Source organism: Struthio camelus, chromosome 3 (genome assembly GCF_040807025.1).
Source record: "Struthio camelus isolate bStrCam1 chromosome 3, bStrCam1.hap1, whole genome shotgun sequence".
In the NCBI taxonomy this organism is placed as follows: domain Eukaryota; kingdom Metazoa; phylum Chordata; class Aves; order Struthioniformes; family Struthionidae; genus Struthio; species Struthio camelus.
This window is the reverse complement of record NC_090944.1, coordinates 30,165,982-30,189,175: the sequence shown is the minus strand read 5'-3', so window position 1 is coordinate 30,189,175 and position 23,194 is coordinate 30,165,982. Positions and strand designations below refer to the sequence as shown.

Genomic DNA, 23,194 nt, shown 5'->3' with positions numbered 1-23,194 from the left:
TTAACCGAACGAGGTATATAGATGGACTCTCTTCTGCTGCTGTGGGCTGGGAACGCAGAACAACACCTAAGGCAACAGCTTCCCCTCCTCCAGAGATGAGGGAACATGAAATGCTCAGTCTGAAACTTAGAGCTAGGCATACCTATGTGTTAACTCACCAAATATGTCTATAAAAAAGCCCGCACAGGTGCCAATCCTGTAAAGAGCTACTTATATATCTATATAAATATATATATACATAGTCATACAAAGACAGGGTTTTATATGAATTCCAGAGTGATCTTTCAAAACTCTCACTTCTATATGTAGCCTTGCTTTCCTCTTCCTCAACCCATATCCGCATGGGGAGAGGCAGGGAAATTTATTTCCTCTATTGGTGCCTCACGCCACTTTATTTGATAGAAAGCAGCAATAGGGGCACTCAACACTGCTCAGTTTATGAAATATGATAGATCTTTGTGTGAGAACTACACAACTGACTTATCTCACCCTTCTTTCCTTCACCAAGTCTGTCCCTGATAGCTGACCAGTATCATGGCCTCTTTCTGCATCCACTACCTTTGCATTCCTGACACGTGCAAGGGGACCAGCACTACAGCGGGGCACCACAGTGCTGAGGGAGAAAAACTGAGGAATATTGGATACAAAATGAACGTTTCTGAATAACAATCACTTCCATTACAAAGAAAAAAAAGCAGTTGTACAGCCACATTTATGAAAAATGTGTCATGTGCCGTATGCAGGCCAGCATATGAAGTTACCTAAAAGGAAATGCACTATTAATTCCATTCTACAGAAAGTATACTCGGCATAAGCTTGTCAGGTTATAATTTTTAATTATTAATCTCTTTGATTTGAAAGTCTCAGATTTTGCACAAAATTAAATTTTTACATTTTTAACCTCCAAACTACCACATTTTGACTGAAAAACAAGGCAAGCCAGCTTTAAAACCAGCAAAGGAATCCAGCCCCTGGCCACACCCTGTCATCACTGGGCTGGGACAGAGCCAGCGTGACAAAACTTGGCCAGACCCACGTGGGAACCCCGCAGACCAAACCACACGCAAGAAGAAAATGCCAGCCGTTCTAGTCAGCAAGAAGTATACGTGCAAAACTTCAACAGCAGCCTAACAGGCCCATTGCCACGCTAGACGATTTGCAGATTTCTAGCCTGATGTTGCACCACATGTTGCAAGTGTGCATGCGGGGTGGGGAATCGACGGAGAAACTGAGCGTTGTTTGTAATTTAAGAGCACGTTCGCTTAGTTTACGCCAAAGCTTGGCAAGCCCAGTGTTTGAGGCACCCACTGGAGCCGCAACGCACGGAGCCAGCCAAGCGCAGAGCGACTTCGTCTCTGTGGGCGCTCTTCTGGCAGATGCCGGCGAGGCGCAAGGGAGCCGCGGTGCTCCCAGCGGCGGGACGGGCCCTGCCGCGATGCCTCGGCCTCCGTTTCCCCCCTACCCCCAACACCCGGCCCCCCGCGCCGGGGACGAGGCCGCGGAGCAGCACCGCGGGCAGGACGGAGCGGGCCGCCGCTTCAGCGAGGCCGGCCGCGGTGGGCAAGAGCCTGATAACGGCGTTCCCCTCAGTGCGCAGCCCGCCGGCCCCTCGGCGACGATACTCACTTCTGCCCCCGCCGCCGCCGCACTCGAGCGCTCCCGGGGCCGCCGCCGCCGCACTGGGCCGGGCCGGGGCGGGCCGGGGCGGGGCGGCCGCGCCGAGCCGCTCACCTGGCGCAGGTGAGGCGGGAGGGGCCGAGGGTGCCCGCCAACCGCCTGCCCGCCCCCCGCGCGCGGCCCTGCTGCCGCCCCCCCGTCTCCCCTCCCCCCCCACCTCAGTGCACACGGAGTGCTTATATTTTTATATTTCGTCTCCTCGTTCATCCCTCAAATCAGGCAAAACACGTAGACGGCTGCGACGGCCGGTGCCGTAAAGCGAGGCGCAGGCGGCGCGACAGGCGGGCGGCGGGAAGGACCTCTCTCGGTGTGGCCGGCGCGAGCGAAGATGGCGGCAGGCGAGGTGAAGTCGGTGCTGTTCGTGTGCCTGGGTGAGCGGGGCCGGGGGGAGGCGGGCCCTTTCTCGCCCCCCTCCTGCCGCTGCCCGCGTCCGGGGGCAGCGGTCGAGGGCGCAGAGATAACGGGAGCCCCCGGCGTTCCCCGGGGAGCGCGGTGAGGCGGCGGCCGCCTGGCGGGGTTGCGGGTAGGCCCGCCCCGGCGGCCTCCCTCGTCCGCTGCCCGGTCCCGCTGGGCGCCCAACGGCAGTTTGCGGCTGCCTCCGCCGAGAGGGGTCGGAGTGGTGCCCGAGTAGGGAGGAAGGAAGCAGGAAATAGCATCCATCCCCTTGCTCTGGGCAAGTGTTTATGTCAGAAATAGGTCGGAGCGATGGGGACAAAACAGGAGATGAAATTTAGTGTTGGTAAAGGCAGGGTTTATATGTGGGGAAGAGCTGGTCGTAACTATGCATCCACACACCTGGGCTCTAAATTGGCCACTGCTACCCAAGGTTAGCATTGAATGGTTTTTGTGAATAGCTCTCTGGAACTGTCAGCTCAGTGCCTAGCTTCTGGAATAACAGGCATGTAATGGAGACCCAACCAGCAAACATCGTGATGCTACGTTTCTGCTGCAAGTACATCATGGATATGGTTTGCGCTTCTGATCACCTGATTTTAAAAACTGAGAGAGAGAAAGGTGACAAGAATCATTAAAGTTAATGCAATAGCTTGTCTATGAGAAGAAAATAACTGCACTAGGACTATTTTAGTAAGAAAAGGAGCTTGGTACAGGGCAGAGATGATTTTGATCTGTGAAATCATGGCCATCAGAAAGGAGTGAGAAAAATCTGACTCCTTTTTTCATGCAAATTGAAGGATTGTCCAAATGAAGAACTAGGCAACGGATTTTTTTTAAAGTGTTTGCATATATTTGTGAATTTCATGTCATAAGTTATGGAAAACAGAAGTACCTATGCATTAAAAAAGGATTTAGACACGTTCCTGAAATTTAAGATGATTGGCTGTCGATAAGCAAGATCATCTTTTGCGCCTTATCTTCATGGGCAACAAGTTCCTAACCTGAGTGCTGGGCGGATTAAATTAGTGAAAGAGCACATGGCGTTACTCTATTTTATATGTATTTTCTCTAAACAACCTGCTTTGAGTCTCTTGGGGGCTACAACCTAGATGGGTCTTTGCTCTGGGTCTAGAGCTAGGGTTTTTAGTGTTATTGGCTCCCTAGCACTTATACTCTTACCTGTGTGCTGTAATTTGATCCCTGAGAATCCCTAGAGTTTATACCATTTGTTTAATTGGATAGAGTTTTGTTGAACAAAAACAGGGAAACTGTTATTGGTTGATGCATGTATGCTATCTGCTTTTCTGTTATAATAGAAAAGGGGATTAGTTGAATAGTAAACCAAGAATTTAGTTTTGTGAAATATGTTCTGTTGTCCACATTATGATAGAATCAACCGTTAATGATAACAACTTGTGGAAAACATCCTTTAGATAAGGAATTATCAACTGCTGTTTGGAGCCACTAGCCTAGGCAAACGTCTTATTGTAAGAACTTCTAGTGCATCCTTCTCTCCTAATAATAAGTTCCAATAAGTTCTAACAACAGTAATCTTCACCAAATACTTCATATGTGCCTATAGGTCTGTAAGGCCATGATGATGGCCTTAAGTTCCTAATAAGTTAATAAGTTCCTAATTCAGTTTGGTTCCTGAGGAACCATTTTTAGTGAAAGTTACTAACAGTTTTGGTACAAAAGTGATGAATTGTATTGAGTTTGAGGAAAAGGCGAGCAAGTCAGAAAGTCCTCATGTTAATGGGATGATTTTTTTGATAAGTGTTGTAAATATGTTTGAAACTTTCTCTTCTACCTTATTAGCTTATAAAAAGTAAGGTAATGATGGGTTTTGATAGGAATATGACATGAAAAGCTAGTTTAGATGACAAACACTTCTTTTTTTCCAGTTAGATATACACTTAATAAGGTAAGTTTCTCAGGCACTTTTTATCATGTCCCATGATAAGTTTGCTTAATTTTTTTTGTATTAGTCTTGAAAAGTAAAGTTGATACCTTACTAGCTTTTTTCCCTGCTTTTGGTTAGAAATAATACCTAAGGTTACTGCTGAAAAACTTAAACAGATTTCTAGAACTGCAGATATCTGCAATATTGTTTGGTGATTAACAAGGCCCGTTAATTCTTAATAACTCCCACATTTAGTGAGAGCTGATCTCAAAAAGTACAAGGCTTCATGAAAAATTATGCTTTCTTTCTACATTATTTTGAAAGAAACCTATTACTGAAATATCAATTTACTGTATTCTTTGTTTGTAATGAGATAAGCAGATATTCATTACACAGCAAAATATAATCTAGTTAATGTACATAATTACATTAATGATGGGGGTTTCTCATCACTGAAAAATAAATGGAGCATCTAACAGCATATGTGATTATAGTATATGAAAAAGCACTTGGGGAAAAAAAAATTAAGTGAAGGGAAGAATTAAAACTGGACATGAACCAAAAAGCAGTTTGGTTGCTCACTCCTCCCCCCCTCCCCCCACACTTACATAGCTCATCTAATTAACGATTGAGCTCCAGAAATTATCTTAATATAATGCCGTGTTTTATAAGGGAGCCTCTGTCTCTCAGCTGGCTATTCACAATAGCATGACACGCAGCATGGGTACATTAAAGAGACCAGAAACTGGCCTAAATGATAGATCTCAGAATATAGAGGAATAGCTGTTAGACAGCTGGAAGTAAGCAAAGTGGTTTTTTGTTGGCCATGGAAAAACTGATGGATGGTTGGTGTGAGCCACTGAGTATCAGTGTCATCAGAGAGATAGATTGCATAAAACCTTTTCTGAAATGACAATAAATTCATTGGGTAGCCAGTAATAAGGAAATTAGGTTACAGTTGCAGGGAGATTCGAGTTTCTAGTTCAGCGATCACAATCCATTAGGCTTTTTAAATATAGGCAAATTCAAGGCTTCATGGAACAAAATGCAATTTATAGCTGCAGAATGGAAAAACAATAGCTTGAATAAGGCATTGAACAGGTCATCATAAATAACTACTGTAATGGGGTTTCACAGCAAGCTGACAAAAAGAACTAATGCAATTTTTGGTGAAAGAAGAGAATGTTAGAAGAAAGGAAAATGTGTTGCTTTTGTGCAGCATGGGTAAGGTTACTATTAGAATATAGTGCCTTATTCAGTCTTTGATTCAGAATGATACAGAAGTTTTGAGAGAGTTGATAGCATGGTCATAAAAGTGATTCTTCGAATTGGAAAATGAGATTTTGGTGCATACTTAAAAAAAAAAAAAAAAAAAGATTGAGAGTCTGATGATTGTGTGTAGGTGCTTATGTGTTGAAAAGCTCTGGTGTTACTGAGGAGCTTGGGAAGCTACTGGCTTCCTGGGAAAAGCATAATGATCCAGTAGTTGATAATTGAAAATAATCTTGTAGCAGGAAAAGATTTTTAACTCTGGAACATCCACATTGTTAGCTGATGGTTTGAGTACTGTGGATCCTAGTTAGGGATATACTTATTGACATTGATTATACTGCCAAAACCTCCACTGACTAGGGAGTTGGACACTTCAGACACCTCAGTTTCGATGTCTTGAGCACAAACTGAGTTGCACTCAGATTTTTTTTTCAGTCTATTTATGCTAATATTTAACTTCTGTGAGTAATTCCTCTGTGTGTTGGTAGAGGGGGAAATGCGTGGAAGTTAGGTCATGCCATTTAAATAGTTATACTTAGCTCTCCCACATTAAGGGTGGTAGTAGGAATGCTAGCTATGCAGTTGACAGTGAATGAAAGGAACGGGGAATGTGGACTAAGATCACTCTTGAATGGTTCTGTACAAAGCTAATTGAGAGCTAAGTGTCATCAGATAGACTTAACTGAAGAGAAGATACAGTAACACAGCTGGGAATTATGATGAAGTTTAGACAGGAATTTGACTGCATAGAGTAGAATAAGTAGCAAGCTTTAAACACTTGCTGAAGAAAAGGCCCTGATGGTAAATTGATGAAGCGAATGATACCAGGAAACAGTATTAAAATAGCTCAGATGAACTGACAGTCTAGGGAAAAATAAACAGAGTTTAAAAACAGACTTTTAAATGTGAGAGGATGAAAGCTTCTGTTAGAAACAGAAGATAACAAAGGAGGAAGGAAAAAGCATCTGTTTGCATTTGAGAAAGGTACAACAGAGTGAGAGAGCTGGATAAGAATCAGTGAGGATATAAAACAGATTGAGAGAGTAGATGACAAGATCAGCAGTACTTGAATCCGCTTATCTGATGCCATTGCTAAGAAGAGGCAGGCCTATTTGACTTTAAAAGTGAAAAACGTAACCTAAAGGTGGCCGGCCGTCCTGTCTACCAGATGAGCTATGGACCCGAGCCTTAAATGGATACGAGTTATTTTTCATGTCCCTATGGGAATTGATGAAAGATTAATACATAGATTGGAATAACAACTCAGAAAACATATTGGCTGCTTGGATAATTGTCAGTGGTTTTCTTTTCCCTAGGAAATGAGTGACAAAGCTTGAATGCAAAAGTGATCAATCGTGCCAGTACTGATTCTATGAATGAAATTTAAGTCTCTTACTCTGAGTCATCATTTGGAGATGTTTGTAAGATTTACTTCAATGGGCAGACTCTGTTTGAGTACTTCAGGTACTGGTTTTCTGAGCTTGAAAATGTCGCTACAGTTTAAAAAGCTTGAAATTTAAAAAAAATGAAGGGAGAAGATAGAAATTTAGAGAACTTTCATGCCAGTATCTTATACATAAGAGCATAATCATATCAATCAGAAATACAAAAAAGGATTATCAGTGGGTAGGAGGATAGGAAGTAAAGATAAGTTTAATGACAAGGAAGGTGTACATAACATTTAAGGAAAGTATGATTCAGGTGCAGGGAGGAAGGTAATCCTGTATGAATGTTTCTGTGAGATTTTCTGTTCATTCCTCAGACGCTTGTTGATCTATAATTTAGCAAAAACTATGCACATGCAAGGAACTTGGACAAACATATGGAAAGACAGATATGGGAAGTAAAACTGGATTTTGTGTGGATATAAAATATGCTGGGGAAGTGATCATGACTCGAAAACAAGAACTGAAGTTTGCATGTTACTCAATATCAGTGAGGTAAGGCAGTGCTTTACATTGACAATGGGAAGAACTATAGCATAATGGCGAGGAGTAGTGTGGATAAACGTAGTTGGTTAGTACAAAAATAACGCTGAAGAATATAGGGGGGGAAAAAGAGCTTCTATGAAGTTAGTTATGGGATTCTGCCTGTAGTCTCCAGGAGTAATTTGAATGGAGATGGCAGTACTGTAATAGCATTAGTTCCTCCAGTAATATCTGGAATGTCTCATCATGGAAGACACTAATTTTTCAAGTCACAAACTAAGTAACAAGTTTCTTTCAGAAAGAATATAACCACATCTTCTAGGTATTGTTAGAAGTGGCAGCTAATATATTTAATCAGTCAATGATCATGGTGCCATCAAAGGATGATACAGCGTTTATTTTAAGTAGTGAGGACACTGTAGAAGAGTGAAAATAATTTGGATCATGTCATAAGGTGATTCAGTTCAAGTAATGAGGACAGTTAAATAGGGGAAAAAGTATGGGAGACTTACTTCAAAGGGTCACTTTGAAATTCTGAAAGGTAGTTAATGAATTAGTAGGACCAATAGTATTTAGTATACATTATTAGGACAGTTCAATAGGGGAAAAAGTGTGGGAGATTTACTTCAAAGGGTCACTTTGAAATTCTGAAAGGTAGTTAATGAATTAGTAGGACCAATTGTATTTAGTATACATCATTATTTGTTACAGAAATTTTAGGTGTAGTAATGAAATTTACTGTGATTCTGTAACTGTGCATGAATAGAATAGTTGAGGCTGGAAGATATTTCCAGAGATCATCTGGTTGACCCCCCAGGTCCAGTAGGGTCAGCTAGAGCAGGTTGCCCAGGACCATGTCCACTTGAGTTTTGAATATCTCCAAGGATGGAGACTCCATAACCTCTCTGGGCAACCTGCTCCAGTGCTCAGTCGCACTCACTGCAGAAAAGTTTTTCTTAGATGAAAACAGAATTGCCTGTGTTTTGGCTCTATCTTCTTCACATTCTCCCTTCAGATGCTTATATGTATTGATGAGATCCTCTCTCAATCTTCTCTTCTCCAGGCTAGACAGGCCTAGATCTCTCAGCCTTTCCTCATCTGAGAGATGCTCCAGTCCCTTCCTTATCTTTGTAGCCCTTTTCTGGACTCGCTCTAGCAGGCCCATGTCTCTCTTGTACTGGAGAGGCCAGACCTGGACACAGTACTCCAGATGTGGCCTCCCCAGGGTTAAGTAGAGAAGAAGGATCACCTCCCTTGAACTGCTGGCAACACTCTGTGTAATGCCACCCCAGGTATGGATTCACCAAAGGGAAATCATGCTTGACCAATCTGATAGCCTTCTATGATGGAATGACTGGCTGGGTAGATGAGGGCAGAGCAGTGGATGTTGTCTACCTAGACTTCAGCAAGGCTTTGGACACTGTCTCCCACCACATCCTCCTAGGTAAGCTCAGGAAGTGTGGGCTAGACGAGTGGACGGTGAGGTGGATTGAGAACTGGCTGGATGGCCGAGCTCAGAGGGTTGTGATCAGTGGTGCAGAGTCTAGTGGGAGGCCTGTAGCTAGCAGTGTCCCCCCAGGGTCAGTCCTGGGCCCAGTCTTGTTCAATGTATTCATCCATGACCTGGAGGAAGGGACAGAGTGCACCCTCAGTAAGTTGGCTGATAATACTAAACTGGGGTGAGTGGCTGACACAGCAGAAGGCTGTGCTGCCCTTCAGAGGGACCTGGACAGGCTGGAGAGCTGGGCAGAGAGGAACCTTCTGAAGTTCAACAAAGGCAAGTGCAAGGTCCTGCACCTAGGGAGAAATAATCCCATGCAGCAGTACAGGCTGGGGGCTGACCTGCTGGAAAGCAGCTCTGCAGAGAAGGACCTGGGAGTGCTGGTGGACATCAAGTTCACCATGAGGCAGCCATGTGCCCTTGTGGCCAAGAAGGCCAATGGGATCCTGGGGTGCATTAGGCAGAGTGTTGCCAGCAGGTGGAGGGAGGTGATCCTGCCCCTCTACTCAGCCCTGGGGAGGCCTCACCTGGAGTACTGTGTTCAGTTCTGGGCTCCCCAGTACAAGAGAGACATGGCACTCCTGGAGAGAGTCCAGCGGAGGGCTACCAAGATGATGAGGGGACTGGAGCATCTCTCCTCTGAGGAAAGGCTGCGAGAGCTGGGCCTGTTCAGCCTGGAGAGGAGAAGATTGAGAGGCGATCTCATAAATGTGTACAAGTATCTGAAGGGGGAGTGTCAAGAGGATGGGGCCAGCCTCTTCTCCGTGGTGCCCAGCAACAGGACAAGAGGCAATGGGCAGAAACTGAACCACAGGAACTTTCACCTAAACCTGAGGAAAAACTTCTTCACTGGGAGGGTGACAGAGCATTGGAACAGGTTGCCCAGAGAGGTAGTGGAGTCTCCTTCGCTGGAGATATTCAAAACCCGTCTGGATGTGATCCTGGGCAATATGCTCTAGGTGACCCTGCTTGAGCAGGGAGGTTGGACTAGATGATCTCCAGAGGTCCCTTCCAACCTAAACGATTCTGTGATTCTGTATACAGCAACAGCTGGATGGTCTCGAAAGCTGATGTAATTGATGTGGAATTTAGTAGTTAAGAATGATTTAAAGTTATTTGAAGCAACAGAGAAAGAGATGGACTGGGCTAATTAGAAGTAGGAGATTATGATCACAAATGTGATATTCGTGAAGGATTGAAATGTGATTCTAGAAGGTGTTATCTCAAGTTTTTTTCAATAGAGCTAAGTAAATATTTTGGAGTCTTTTTCTTTTTTATAAAAGAATTTGTAAAACTTTTGCTGGAATCCTGTATGTAGTTTTAGTTGTCAGCATTCAAGAAAAATGAATTAAATTTAGAACGAGTGCAGAGTTAGGTTAAATAGAATGATTAGATAAGGGACAGTTAATTTCCTGAGGAGACTGAGAGCTTGGTTTGTTTAGCTTAGCACAACTGTGCTTGACAAGAAGTATGTTGGTTCTGTATCTGCTGAAGGGAAGAAAGGTTTTTAAGATACAGAGTCATGTTAACCAAGATCAAATGAGCATAAACTTCTAAGAATAAATAATAACTGGGAATTGGAAGGTTTCTGGCTATCAGAGGAAATGAGTTTCTCAGCTAGCCTTTTAATATAGATGATGCTTTTAAAAGGGAGCTTGATGGTATATTTGTCTACAGTATTGAAGGATTGGATTCACTGACTGTGAAGGTTCCTTTCTGTCTAATGTTCTGTGCTCATGTCCCCTTGATTTCCTAATAAAATGGTATTGTTTAATGCTTAACTAGTTTATAAAATAAGTGAGTTTTTTATGTATATTCTTCAACATTCTTATAATTAATAATAAGGAATCTCTGTTTTTGTCACTCTAAAAAGTTTTTTTTTTAATCTACAAATTAACTGCTTTATTTTTCTCTCAAGTTCAATTTAGTTTCTCAGCTTGCAATAAACAAGTTAAAATAAAGGAAATAGTATATTTGCACCTGGAAAAAGATCTGCTGCTACCCAAATTCACTTAATGCTTCAGCAAAATTGTTTTCCAAATGATTAGACAGTTTCTTTTGCCCATTTAGTGATTTGACTTTCTCCAAAATTCTCCAAAACTTTGGCAACACATTTGTATTTCTTGAATGGTTCACTTCCCACTTTGATTTTGTTATAGTTGGTATGAATGAGAGCAGATTAGTAAAATATTCAAGTCATGGCAGCTTTTTTCTCTCTAGTGATCCTAGAGTATGTATTTTTGTGTGTAGATTTGAGAGGTCTACCTTAAATGAATAACCTAGTTACAGCCTCAGTAGTGACATAAATGTTGTAAATCAATTATTTCTAGTTTTTCATTGGTCACTATTTCATTGCTGAGATGGGTTTTTATTGAAAGTAATGTTCAGACCAATAATCAGAGGCCATTGGATGAGAAGATTTATTATTTATATAAGAAACCAGGAATCTTACCTAGTTTTTTGCTGATCGGCAGTACTTAAGCCTTGCTGTCAGAGTCACCTTTCTTCACTAATTCTCCATACTTCAGACCAAAAAAATTTTGGAAAATTTCTTTTCCTTAAGTGTTTAAGAGCTTGTGTAATTGATTTTTTTTTTCTTCTTCGTCTTCTTTTCCTTGAGGTTTTGGAATTAGTAGCTGAAAGCTGCTCTTGAAGGTTCAGTTTGATCTGCAATGACTTCACTTTAGTTTTTAGCAGCATTTCTACTGCAGGTGCTTCAGCCATTTCACTAAGCTGGTTCCACAGTGGTGATATTTGTGTTTTGGAATTGTCCAAAAGTTTTGTTTCGTAAGTGGATAATAATGTGAATACTTCAGATGAATATTTGTGGATTATCTAGTAAAACATTAGTTGAAATATGCCAGTATGTAGGAGGATTTGCAGATGATTTGCTGCCACTTGGAAATTCTGTAGTTTTGCTGTGTCTTCTGCGATCGCAGAAGACTCTGTAGAGTAGAGGAATAGGGTAATGTGCTTACATAAACCCCTTTCCTATTTACTTTAACAAGGTATATCTTTGCATAGTATAATGTGCGTTTCAAGAGACAGAGGTACGTTATGTTTCTATTGCTGCAGAATCTCTTGGGATAGAATAACAGAAGGAATGTAGCTACTTAGCTGTAGCTAAGTAAAAAAAAATCTGACGTGCTCATGAATCCACACAACTGTTAAATTTTTGTTTTTAATCATCCTAAATTTCCTGTTTCTGTAGGAAACATTTGTCGTTCTCCAATAGCTGAAGCAGTTTTTAGAAAACTTGTAACTGATGAAAAAGTTGAAAATAAGGTAAGTAACTGATTTCTGTACCTGCCTAAGAAATAACTGTCTATTAGCCAGTTAGTACAAATACGAGCAGTAAGAAAGGAAAAAATAAAATGTAAATTTGTTTTTCTGTAGTGGAGGATAGACAGTGCAGCAACATCTACCTATGAAATAGGAAACCCTCCTGACTATCGAGGACAGACTTGCATGAAGAAGCATGGCATTACCATGAGTCATATTGCCAGGCAGGTACTGTACTCTTATTTTCTTTAAATATGTGTATATATGTGTTTTGTTGTTACAGTGGATGACAGACAGTGCTGCTGTTTCAGACTGGAACGTGGGGCGCTGCCCAGATGCAAGGGCTTTGAGCTGTCTAAGAAATCATGGCATTGAGACAGCCCATAAAGCACGGCAGGTAGAAGAGAGTATATTTTCTTTCATCTTCATACCCATCATTCTTTGTTCAGCCCTAATCATTACAATCACGAAAGTCATTTGACAAAGTTCATGATTAAGCATCAAATAATAAATATGTGCAGTTTTTCAAAGGGTTTCAAAGTGACCTAACTCTTCCAGTTGAGGTTAGTCAGTTTCTTACTATTAAACTTCACTGGAAGTAAAACTAGGAAGCATTTGAGCAGCTTCTCCATTGTAGAAGAATCTTACCTTCGATGCCTTAGTGTTTTGAACGTTTTTCTCAAACAGTTTTGAGTACTTGTCAAAATGGATGACTTGTTGTAATCGGTGGCTCTTCTTTAAGCAAAGAATTGACTGGAATTTGAAAGGATTGCATTTTTATTCAGCAGATTCAAAAAAGAAGTAGAATACCTGCTTATCCATCACTAAAATTTCTACTTTTGAATGAAAAACTTTAGAAAGTTTTTAGAATGCTATGTTAGAAATAAAGAGCTCAAACCCAAGGTTAGTAGTAGGGCTGGTGGTAACTTCAGAGGAAAGCATGGTCTTGAAACATTATTATGTCAAAGACATTTTTTGCTTAGTGAAATCCTCTAAGTTTTTAACAGAACTGATCTCAGTTTTCACTAATGAAAATATACTTCTATGTTACATTCCAGAGAGATCTGAAATAAACATATCTGCATCTATTATTAAGATTCTCAAATAAATGCACATAACTTATTTCAATTAACTATTCTCTGGATACAAAGTACTGCTTTAGGACTTGACCTTTTCTTAGCTTAAGTTTGTGCCACTAGTTTTTTGTACTGACAAAAAAGATCATGGTCGTGTTAAAGTCTTTCTTTTCTGTTCCCTTGAGAATTTTATGAGACCTTATTGAGGTCATCCTTTATTTTTTTTCACTTCCAAAAACTACATGTTTAGTTCTTTAACTTTTTAAAATGAGTTCCCTGAATTAGTTGAATGCCCTCTGCTAACCTTTCCTGATGCTAATCTCCCTTACTGCAAACAGAATTGAGCACAGCGCTGTTCCAGATTTCATTAGAATAATTACTAGAAAAAGTTGATTGATGTTGTGATCTTTTTCATTAAAGATTCTAGATTTATTGCATATTAGTGCTTAAAAACAGCATATTTCATCATTATACTAGCTAAATGGTACTAAAATTAATCGGTCAGTGTTTCAGTCACATTAGTGTAACATGTGTGTCTTAAAAGGTAAGCTTTGGAAATGGAAGGACTGTGCTTGAGTGTTATTGGAGCAGTTTATGAGCAGTTAAACTAAAGCAAAGTATCCAAAAGAGTTAATCCCATGCCTGGAAGCAACTCTATGTATACTATTTTGGCATAGAGAAGGTGAAAACACATTCCTGAAGAAATTTGCCTATACATTCTGGCAAACGAACAGAATTTTAAAGCAGGAGAGCTTAGATCAAACAAACAAAAAAAACATCTGAAGGAAGGCCATAAGTCTGTCTGATAATAAAATATTACATATGCAGGGAGAAGAAATTAGAAAGGATGAGACAATAACGTGAAAGACCAACAGGATGAAAATATGTCTAAAACATCCTAACATGACTAGCTTCTGTTAAGAAGGAAATTTTCAAATCCCTGACCTACGGTAACTGTTCATTTTTTTTTTTTTCATTGGCATTAGCTATGTAACTCCAATTTTACTGTTTCAAAGTTCTGTCAATTGGTCTCTGGTGACCCTCTAAAACTTGCAATCCTGATAGGGCTCTTTCGGAATCCTGATAGGGCTCATAGCTCTTCTGGAAAAAGAGGAACTCGGTAGTGTAAAATTTGGTTGTTGAGCGTACTAATCTAAGAAACAGTACCAGTGTAAGTTGTTCCAGAACAACCAGAATAGTTCCATTTGTTCCATTGTTCCAGAACAGATTGAGAAAGATTTAACTCAGGGAGTTGAAGAATTACAAAGAAAGGCTTTTTTTTTCTGTTGTCTCCTAATTACTGTCAAAAGATGACTACTTCATACAATTATCCTTTTCATTCCTGTGGAAAATTATGTACCCTGTGAAAGGCACTTTCAGATAATTTTGCACATATTCATGATAATCGTGGATTGTATCTTTTTTTAATCCAAAACTGACACAAATACTAGAAGACTAGTTTATATAACGGAGAATGTTAAGTTGGTTATATACTACCGTGCCATATAATAATCATAAATTTTCAGTGAAAGTACTGAAGTATCAACATACATATTAAATCCTAACATTTTAGCTGATAATAGGCTGCAGGATGTATTTTTATGTACCTATTGAAATTCTCTCAGTTCTTAGCCTTTGTGTACAAGATGGTTATATTAATCAGTTTCACTTTTATTCATGCTCGGGTCAAAATTGATTTCAGTATGACTCATGTCTTTCGTTTTCCTTTAATGTGAAATAGAGATTAAAAGAAGGTTATATTAAAGGTTGTTTTACACGGGATAAATTTGAGGACCACGGCAACTCTTTCTTTTTCAAGAGAGAAAAAGAGATTCCTTTTCCCTTCTGGAAATGGAAGGCAAATGTTTGACATCGATAAAGTGGAAAAATAACATGTTTTTCCATGGACTGTCTTTAGTAATGGAGATAGCCTCACCTCCAGCCCTGGAAAGCTGATGGAACAACTCATCCTGGAGGCAAACAGGCCTGTGGTTTCCTGGCTCCTCCTTCTTGCTCTTTTGGAAGACTGGGGTGACATTAGCTTTCTTCCAGTCCTCAGGCACCTCTCCTGATCTCCAGGACCTTTCAGAGATGATGGAGAGTGGCCTAGCGATAACATCCGCCAGCTTCCCTCAGCACTCACCAGTGCATCCCATTGAGGCCCATGGATTTGTGGGTGTCAGGTTTGCCTAAATGATCTCTAACCCGATCCTCCTCGACCGAAGGAGAGTCTTCCTTTCTCCAGCCTTCCTCTCTTGTCCCCAGGGTCTGGAATTCCTGAGGGTTGGCCTTAGCAGTGAGGACTGAAGCAAAGGCAGCATTCAGCAACTCTGCCTTCTCTGTAGCCTTCGTCAGCAGGGCCCCTGCCCCATTCAGCAGCGGGCCCACATTTTCCCTCGTCTTTCTTTTGCTCTTGATGTATTTGAAGAAACCCTTGTTGTTGTTGTTCTCCTTGACATCCCTTGCCAGATTTAATTCCAACTGGGCCTTAGCCTTCCTTGTCGCATCCCTGCACGCTCTGACAACGTCCCTGTATTCCTCCCAAGTGGCCTGTCCCCTTTTCCACGTTCTGTACACTTCTCTCTTCTGCTGGAGTTTTGCCAGGAGTTCCTTGCTCATCCCTGCAGGTCTCCTGCCCGCTTTGCTCGACTTCTTACTCAGAGGGATTCCCTGATCTTGAGCTTGGAGGATGTGATTCTTGAATATTAACCAGCTTTCTTGGACCCCTCTTCTTTCTAGGGCGTGGTCCAGGTAACGTTAGTACCTACCTAAATTAATGGCTTATCAGTAATGCTTGCTCACCTTACTGTGAGCTTAGATCTTTGAATTTTTTAAATGCTTGTTTTTCGGAGTTTGTAAGCTGTGAGAAAGAAAAATAACCGCTGGTATGACAGTACAAAGATGATCCCAGATTTTTTTCCCGTTGTGTTGTGAATATTGTGAGCTTACGTGGCCTAAAGCACTGTCACTGCATTTGTTTTTTTTTTTTTTTCAAAGATTGTAATTCATGCCATCATGCTTTATCTTTGAATTTCACCTATTATCTTTGTCTGTATAATACACAGATTTCTATATTGTATATATTACATGTTGTCTAATTCTTTTATTTTTTTCTGTTAATGAAGTACTAAAACAGTAAGTTGCCTGCATTTTTACTGTATGTTTTCTGTCACTGGAAACCTGTTTTAGTTTTAGCTGTTGGAAAGCATGGGAGGTAGTGACATTTCTAGTGATGTTTCTGTGTTGATTAATGGGATGTTAAGAATTATTAATAAAATAGCTAATTTATTTATTTTGTGGAAGATTTGTACAGCTAGATAAGTAATCATGGCAGAATATAATTAAACACTTTACACATTATTATAAGGGATTATGAAGAGAGGCTATTTAATTTTTGTAATCTGTTTCTTTGAATAAATCAAAATTTTGAAATTTGAAAACACTAAACTTTTTTCCTCTGTATTCAAACATGGTTTGTAGGCTAAAGCACATATTTTTAATTCTAGATTACTAAAGAAGACTTCCAGACCTTTGACTATATACTTTGTATGGATGAAAGCAATCTAAGGTAATGTATGAAGAAATTGAACAAATTTTTATTCATTACTTGTAGTGCTAGCTCGTAAGTCACTTTGGAAGACAGTTAGGATATTTTAGGGTTTTTTTTGTTGTGTGTGTATGATATCCTAATAAAGGTATTCTTTACTTCTAATATTTTTAATGAGCTAGAAGGGAGCAGTTTATTTGTGTGATATGACACTTAAGGAATAAAGAAATCTAGTATACGCTAAATTATAGACATTCCATTGCTGTCTGTATAGTTAGGCATGAGTACAGATTTTCATTTTAAGTGCTAAGACTTTTGATTAAAGTGATCTCTTTTTCTAGTTAGCATGGGATCTAAAAGACACTGGGGAAATTGGAAGGGATTAAAGATTTTACCTCTAACCTCTTGCTCGGTTAGAGATTGTCAGCATTGCTCATGTCATGTCATCTGCAATATTGCATGCACAGAACTCCTATTCTTTTTTGCGCTTATCTATGTTATAAGTTGTTTTCTGTGTATGGAGGGGGCAGGGAGGTGGGATTATTATTATTATTTTTTTTTTTTTGAGAAATTGAAGGAGCTCTGACGTAAGGTCGCTAGCCAGGGGACTTGTTTGCTCCTGTTTCCTATCATTTTTGTTAAGTCTGTCTTTGAGGCAATATGAGTGTAAGATAGACTTGGAGCTGACTTATGTGGTAATTTGGGCATCGTTAGCAAAATTTCAACTTAATTAGGTACACACTTATAATTGGTATTATAATAGACTCCTTATAAGGGTCTGAGTTTTAATAAAGTACAAATGTCAAGGTGTTCATAAGGACTATTGCATGTGAAGTTAGTTTAAAAAAACAAGTCTATTAGCAACCCCTAAAGACTTTTTAAAAACAGCAGTGCTTAACTGAAATAAGTGTCATTTGTTGACTCTTGTAGAATGTTTTGAATGGCCTCTCTTATATTCTTCATTCATACATGCTGTATGTAACACTTGGATTGATTGCAGTTTGTCAGGAAAGATTGAACTAGATTTACTTTCAGTTTTGTTTAAATTCTTATGTAAAACTTACTTTGGTATTAACAATTTCCATAACATGAACAGAAAAACATAACGTGAGCAGAAGCATCACAGCTATAGCAGAATAGGGATATTGCTACTGCCGCACTTTAATTTCGCCTTAAACCCAGTCCAAGTGGTTTTCCTGGCAACACCTATCTGTAGCTCCAGGAAACCGGGTTCATCTTAGACGCTGATGGAGTGCCTGCCATATCAGAAAAGGGAGCAAACTTAATTTGCGACATCACTTTTCCTTAGTGCTGGAGCCATTTGACTTCTTCCTGCTTACTAGGTGGTATGCCAAAAGCCTTGAAGCAAATGGTTGGACTTCATTGTAATTAGGTGAATTTTATTATATAGGATGGTATTACAGTCTCCAAACAAACATCCTTCTTGTCCTCTGAAAATATAACAAATATTCACAGGCTACACCTTTTATTATAGAAGGATAGAGAACTTACTGAAAATCTGTGACTTCAAGCAATAATTGCTTAATTTATAGAGGACTCCTAATTTTTCTTTAAGAAAAAGCATATTATACTCTTACTGTAATTTTGTATTTCTAAACTATATGAAATAGGAACATTAATTTCTTAAAGCTGAATATTATTACTGTAAGTATTTACAGATTTTTCTTATTAAGTATAAAAAGTACTGTGAGTCGTAATGTCCTTTGGGATCTACAGATGGCAAGGTAATCCTTGTTTTTTCTTTCTTTTCTTTTTTTTTTTTCTTAAACCTCATCCATAAATCAGTGTAAAACTTGGAAACATAGTGTGTGTTTTCAAAGGCCCTGCTCAAAGCTTAATTTTTTAGGCCACAGAGTTAATCCTCACTGCTGCCTTTCTGTGGTATGATTTAGACAGAAAAGTAAGGTTGTAAAAGCTTAACAGCAACTATTTGAAACAATACTCTGCAGGAAATTGTTTCTAATGACCTATTGCAAACTAATTTAAAATTTTTTAATACTAGGTGAGTAAAGGTGATGATTATGTGAAAAACATAGCACTGAGCTGCCTTTCATTGGAAGGTGATGAGGTGCATTTTAACTGCATTAGGATAATGGACACTCATTTGTAAGCAGATGGGGAAGATACCATCTCAAAAATAGTATGTTGTATCAGTGGGAGGCAATTTAGAAGAAAGGATATGACAATCATGAGCATCTAACCCTGATACCAAAAAGAAATTCTGAGAAATTGACTGGAAAATTTTAATTTTACTTTTACAGAGATCTGAAAAGGAAAAGCAACCAAGTTAAAGACTGCAAGGCTACAATTGAACTACTTGGGACTTATGATCCACAGAAACAACTTATTATTGAAGATCCTTATTATGTATGTATAAGAAATTTTTTGGGTGGCTTGATCAAAAATAGTATATATATGTAGTATATAGTGTTGCGAGATCCCACAGTTCTCATGAAATATATAATCTGATGAAATATAAAGTCAACTGTAGACATATTTTCACTTAGGAATTACTAGGAATAGAGAACAAAACAATATAAAGTGTTAGACTAGGAAAGGAAAACACATCTTTATGCTTATATAAATTACTTAAATTTAAAATGTATTTTGAATACTGTGTAAAGTCCTGGTCAGTCAGCATCATTTCTCAAAGATGAGATAATCAAGAAAGAGAGAAGGGCACTGAATAGTCAAGGAAGTGAAATAATGTCAGTACAGAGCAACAGGTTAGACTAGGATTCTTTAGCTTAGGAAAGAAAAGTGAAGGGACGTGCAACAGAGTTCTATACAATCTTGATTATCATGGGAAAAGGTTAAAAGGGAATCACTGTTCGATATACAAGAAGGAAATAGTAACTAATGACAGGTTCAAAAGAAAAAAGGGGTATTTTTTTCACACAGTGGTTTGTTAAACTGTGAAACTCAACATGAAAGGATATTGTGTAAAGAAAAAATGAAGGCTTATAAGGGCTCAAAGACTAGAAGGATCTATGGAGGAAAGTTACTCAAGGGTTGTTGAGCACAAAATCACAGTATTTGGCTGTGGAAACTCGTAAGCCCCTGGTAATTCAAAGCAGGGAGGAAATAGTACGAATACTGTGATATTTTTTGCATATTTTTCTGTAATGGCAATTATTTGCCATTATTGGTAGCAGAGAGCTAGTGTGGAAGAATTTTTGGTCTGAGCTAGTATTACCATTCTTACATTTGCTTCCTCTGCTCTTTTCTAGGGGAACGAAAAGGACTTTGAAACTGTTTACGAGCAGTGTGTTAGATGCTGTAAAGCATTTTTGGAGAAGCCCCATTAATGCTGCATCATTTTATTTCTAAAAGAAAATAATAAGCTCCTCCTGAAATATGTAAGCTTTACTTGATTGATGTATTTGAAATGTAATATTATGCCTTCTCAGTAGGGCCAAACTGGCACTTTTTCAGTTTAATTTTGTATTGTAGCTGTTCTGTCATGTAATTAGAAAAAAATAGAAAAGTTTTAAACTTGAATTAGATGATCAGTCATATTCTCATGCATCTATGTAACAATAAAGTATTTCATTCAGAATAAATTTATTTGTGAACTCTTCCAGTGCTTTCTCACAAGCACTATAAAAATAATGTCTTGCTTCTTTATGTGCAATATAAACTAACCTGAGATCTTCTTATTGGGCCATTAGTGAATTAATTTAAACCAACTTCCAACAGGAAGCTGTGTGATAGTAGTACCTGCATATTAACTTAGGCATAGCATCCTAGCATCGTTAGACAGCTTTTGGACCGAAGCTGTTTCGTATTGGTGGATAAAAGAACTGTATGTGCCCCCAGACAGGTATTGCATTTAACATTATTTGAAAGCTCAGGCAAGCAAAACCTGTGTGAATCATCAGGTTCCTGTTAAAACAGGTTAGATAGGTTTAAGTGTTCAGTTAGCAAAGACAAAATTATTTTTTATACCAATTAAGAGGATCTCAGTTCAGAAATACCGATCAATATTAATAGGACTTATCCAGTTAGTCTTCCTTTGGTCTTGGGACTAGTTCCTAGCACAGTGATACAGGTAAGTGTGACATAGCATTTATTTTTAGGACAAAACAGGTCAATTTTAAAAGCCTAGATGTGAAATGTATGTTTTGTATCACACAGTTAATAAAATAATTCAAATCTACCAAATATAATTAAAGAAATTTGCTATAATCCCAGTTCCTCTATGGACAGTATTGTCAGATACTGTTCAGGAGAGTACATGGACTGTGTTCAGTTTAAACTATACTCTCAGAGCATGCTTTTGACTGACTACCTGTAACGTAGTGTGAAGTTAATAGAAGGCCAATAAGTAGGAAGTTCTGCTCTCACAAAAATTGCACTGTAAAAAACACAGGCCTGTTTGTCTGCATTTCATTTCTGCCTTAAGTCTCTTTTGAGAGCAGTAACATAACTGCTACCATGGTAGTTCCCTATTTTAAGTAATGGCAACATTGGTATGAACTGGCATTACCACGTTATGTTTAAAACTTGTTTTCTTAGCCTTGTGGCTGTGTTATGCCCTCTGTCTGCCTTCCAAACTAACATAGAATAGCCTCTTGATTTGTTACCCACTCACCTCCTGTGCAAGGGATGTATTTTGATAGAGGACCCTGTTATCCCTGGGGAGGGAGGAATCTTGGTGTCACTGTGAAGATGTGCTGCAGCCTTCGCAGTGGGGAGTAAGTCTCCTAGGACTACTGCAGTAGAACAGCTGAAAAATGTTTGTGTTAATGAGGTTTCTGTTTTCTGATTGCTAAATTTTCAATCAGAATTTTCTGAAAAAGAAAATATTACATAAAATGTAGGAACTTGCTTACCAAATATAAATGGTAGATGGAATATGTAAATGTAAAAACAAGTATCTTTATGCAAAATTTGTATTACCAACAGTTTTGATTTTTGAAGATCAAGTTAAAAACTTTTAGATTAATAGCTGCTTCACTTCAGGGATTAATTTGGGGGTTAAACCAAAGTAAAATGAAACATTTTCTTTTCTTTCTTAATTAAGACAAGGAATATATATTTCAGGTCAGATGAAAATCTAACTCTGGAAAAAATGATTTTCCATTTGTTATGAATACTTTAACAAAACGAATGAGTGAAAATGATGGGCACAAGCTATCTTAGATGTGGTTTTATGCACTACCTCAGAAGAGGAGGTACTTAAAAGAGTACTACCGTTTTAAATATTCCAGTGGAAGTAAAATAAATCAGACATTTGAGAACATGATGGTTTGTGCTTTCATGTTCATGGCTGAGTAGGAATTGAACCTAAGGTTTTGTACATTTTAAAGCCAAGATTTAAAAGTTATAAATATTTATCTTTAGGCTGCTGGGGTAACAGAAAGGAGATAAAGGAGGATTTGTTTTTTTAACTTTCACTAGGCTTAGAAATCTTACTCTAAACTGATACTAAGTCAACTATCCGTGTTAAATTCAGTTCAGATTTGAAGAGTGTCAGACTTGTGCCAAGTTATATTTTCAACAAGTAATTTGTTGGCTAAATAATTCACTGGCTCTGATAGCAGGAGAAAGTTTTTTTTTTTTTTTTTTTTTTGGATCCCTGTTTGTTTTGGGGTTTGGGGGACGAGTTTGTTTTGTTTCTTGAAGAGAATTCATGCATTTGTTTGAGTTGGAAGCTAGGATAGCAACACTGCATTTAGAAAGAGATCATAAAATACGAGAATACAGAAGCAGGATAGCCTTCAGAGGAAGGACAGTGGCACTTAGATTACAAGAGAAACAGTGAACATAATACACAAATCACAAAAATGATTAAGCTTTTACAGGTTTAAAATACCGCTCATGAAAAATGTAATGTTGTATTAAAAAATGTAGAATTTGCTCCCCCTTAGTCTTCCCCACCCCCCTTCAGTTAAGGTAATGAACCTATACCTAGAACTAAATAAGCAAACCCTTATACAGTATAGTTTTATCTTCTGTCAAAGCCTACTGACTTTTGCCAAAAAACTTTCATGGAATTAACTTATTTATATTCATTTATTAAGCCATTAAATATATTACTTCTTTCATTTTACAATATATCTTTTTTTTTTCTGGAAAATTTTAACTTAACCAGATTTCAGTCTCTTATTACAAATAGAAATATTTGTATGAATTTAAACTCCTATGTTAAGTAATATGCTCTGATGTGATTTCAATCAGTGGAACTACAGAGAAGCACAGAGTTCCACCCACATGTTTACTGCAGATGAGCAGTTAAGAGAATCGTGTAGGAGTACCTTCTCTTAGCTACATATTTTCCAGTATACATGTATAATTGCCGGTGAGAAATGAAACTTTAGCAGTTAGTGATTGTTGATAATCTAGGCTTGTACTTCTGCCCTTTTTTTTTTTTTTTTTAAAGACAAATAGATGCTGTAGGCTTCTTAGTGTGCATTTCAAGAATCCCAGCCCCCTCCCTGTTTCTCAGGGTGGTGTTTTGTTTCATTTTGTTTTTACATTTTGTGGCTGTAATTGAGGATAAAATGGAAGCTAAATGGCAATATTTAGAAAAAGATCCTGAGGCGCTTCTGCAAGACATGCATAATTTTTTTTCCTGTTTGAGCCATT

At 38.8% G+C, this 23,194-nt stretch overlaps 2 protein-coding genes across 3 annotated transcripts in view; one reads left to right on the top strand and one right to left on the bottom strand.

Annotated features, from left to right (window-relative positions):
• The window catches only part of SH3YL1 (SH3 and SYLF domain containing 1), a 51,182-nt gene extending 49,451 nt beyond the window's left edge, over window positions 1-1,731 (bottom strand). The window contains exon 1 of the mRNA XM_068937279.1: window positions 1,627-1,731. Within this exon, the coding sequence (XP_068793380.1) occupies window position 1,627 (1 nt within the window). The 5' untranslated portion in view covers window positions 1,628-1,731. The remainder of the gene's footprint in view (window positions 1-1,626) is intronic.
• ACP1 (acid phosphatase 1) lies at window positions 1,709-22,987 on the top strand. 2 transcript variants are annotated; one of them, XM_068937280.1, is made up of 6 exons: window positions 1,709-2,048; window positions 11,889-11,962; window positions 12,074-12,187; window positions 16,542-16,603; window positions 18,865-18,970; window positions 19,834-22,987. In XM_068937280.1, the coding sequence occupies exons 1-6, from the start codon at window positions 2,006-2,008 to the stop codon at window positions 19,909-19,911; spliced, it is 477 nt and encodes a 158-aa protein (XP_068793381.1). In that variant the 5' UTR covers window positions 1,709-2,005; the 3' UTR covers window positions 19,912-22,987. The 2 variants fall into 2 exon arrangements, with proteins under 2 accessions (XP_068793381.1, XP_068793382.1); XM_068937281.1 differs by lacking the exon at window positions 12,074-12,187 and adding an exon at window positions 12,243-12,356 and having other exon boundaries at window positions 1,843-2,048.
• Window positions 22,988-23,194: the final 207 nt, after the last annotated feature.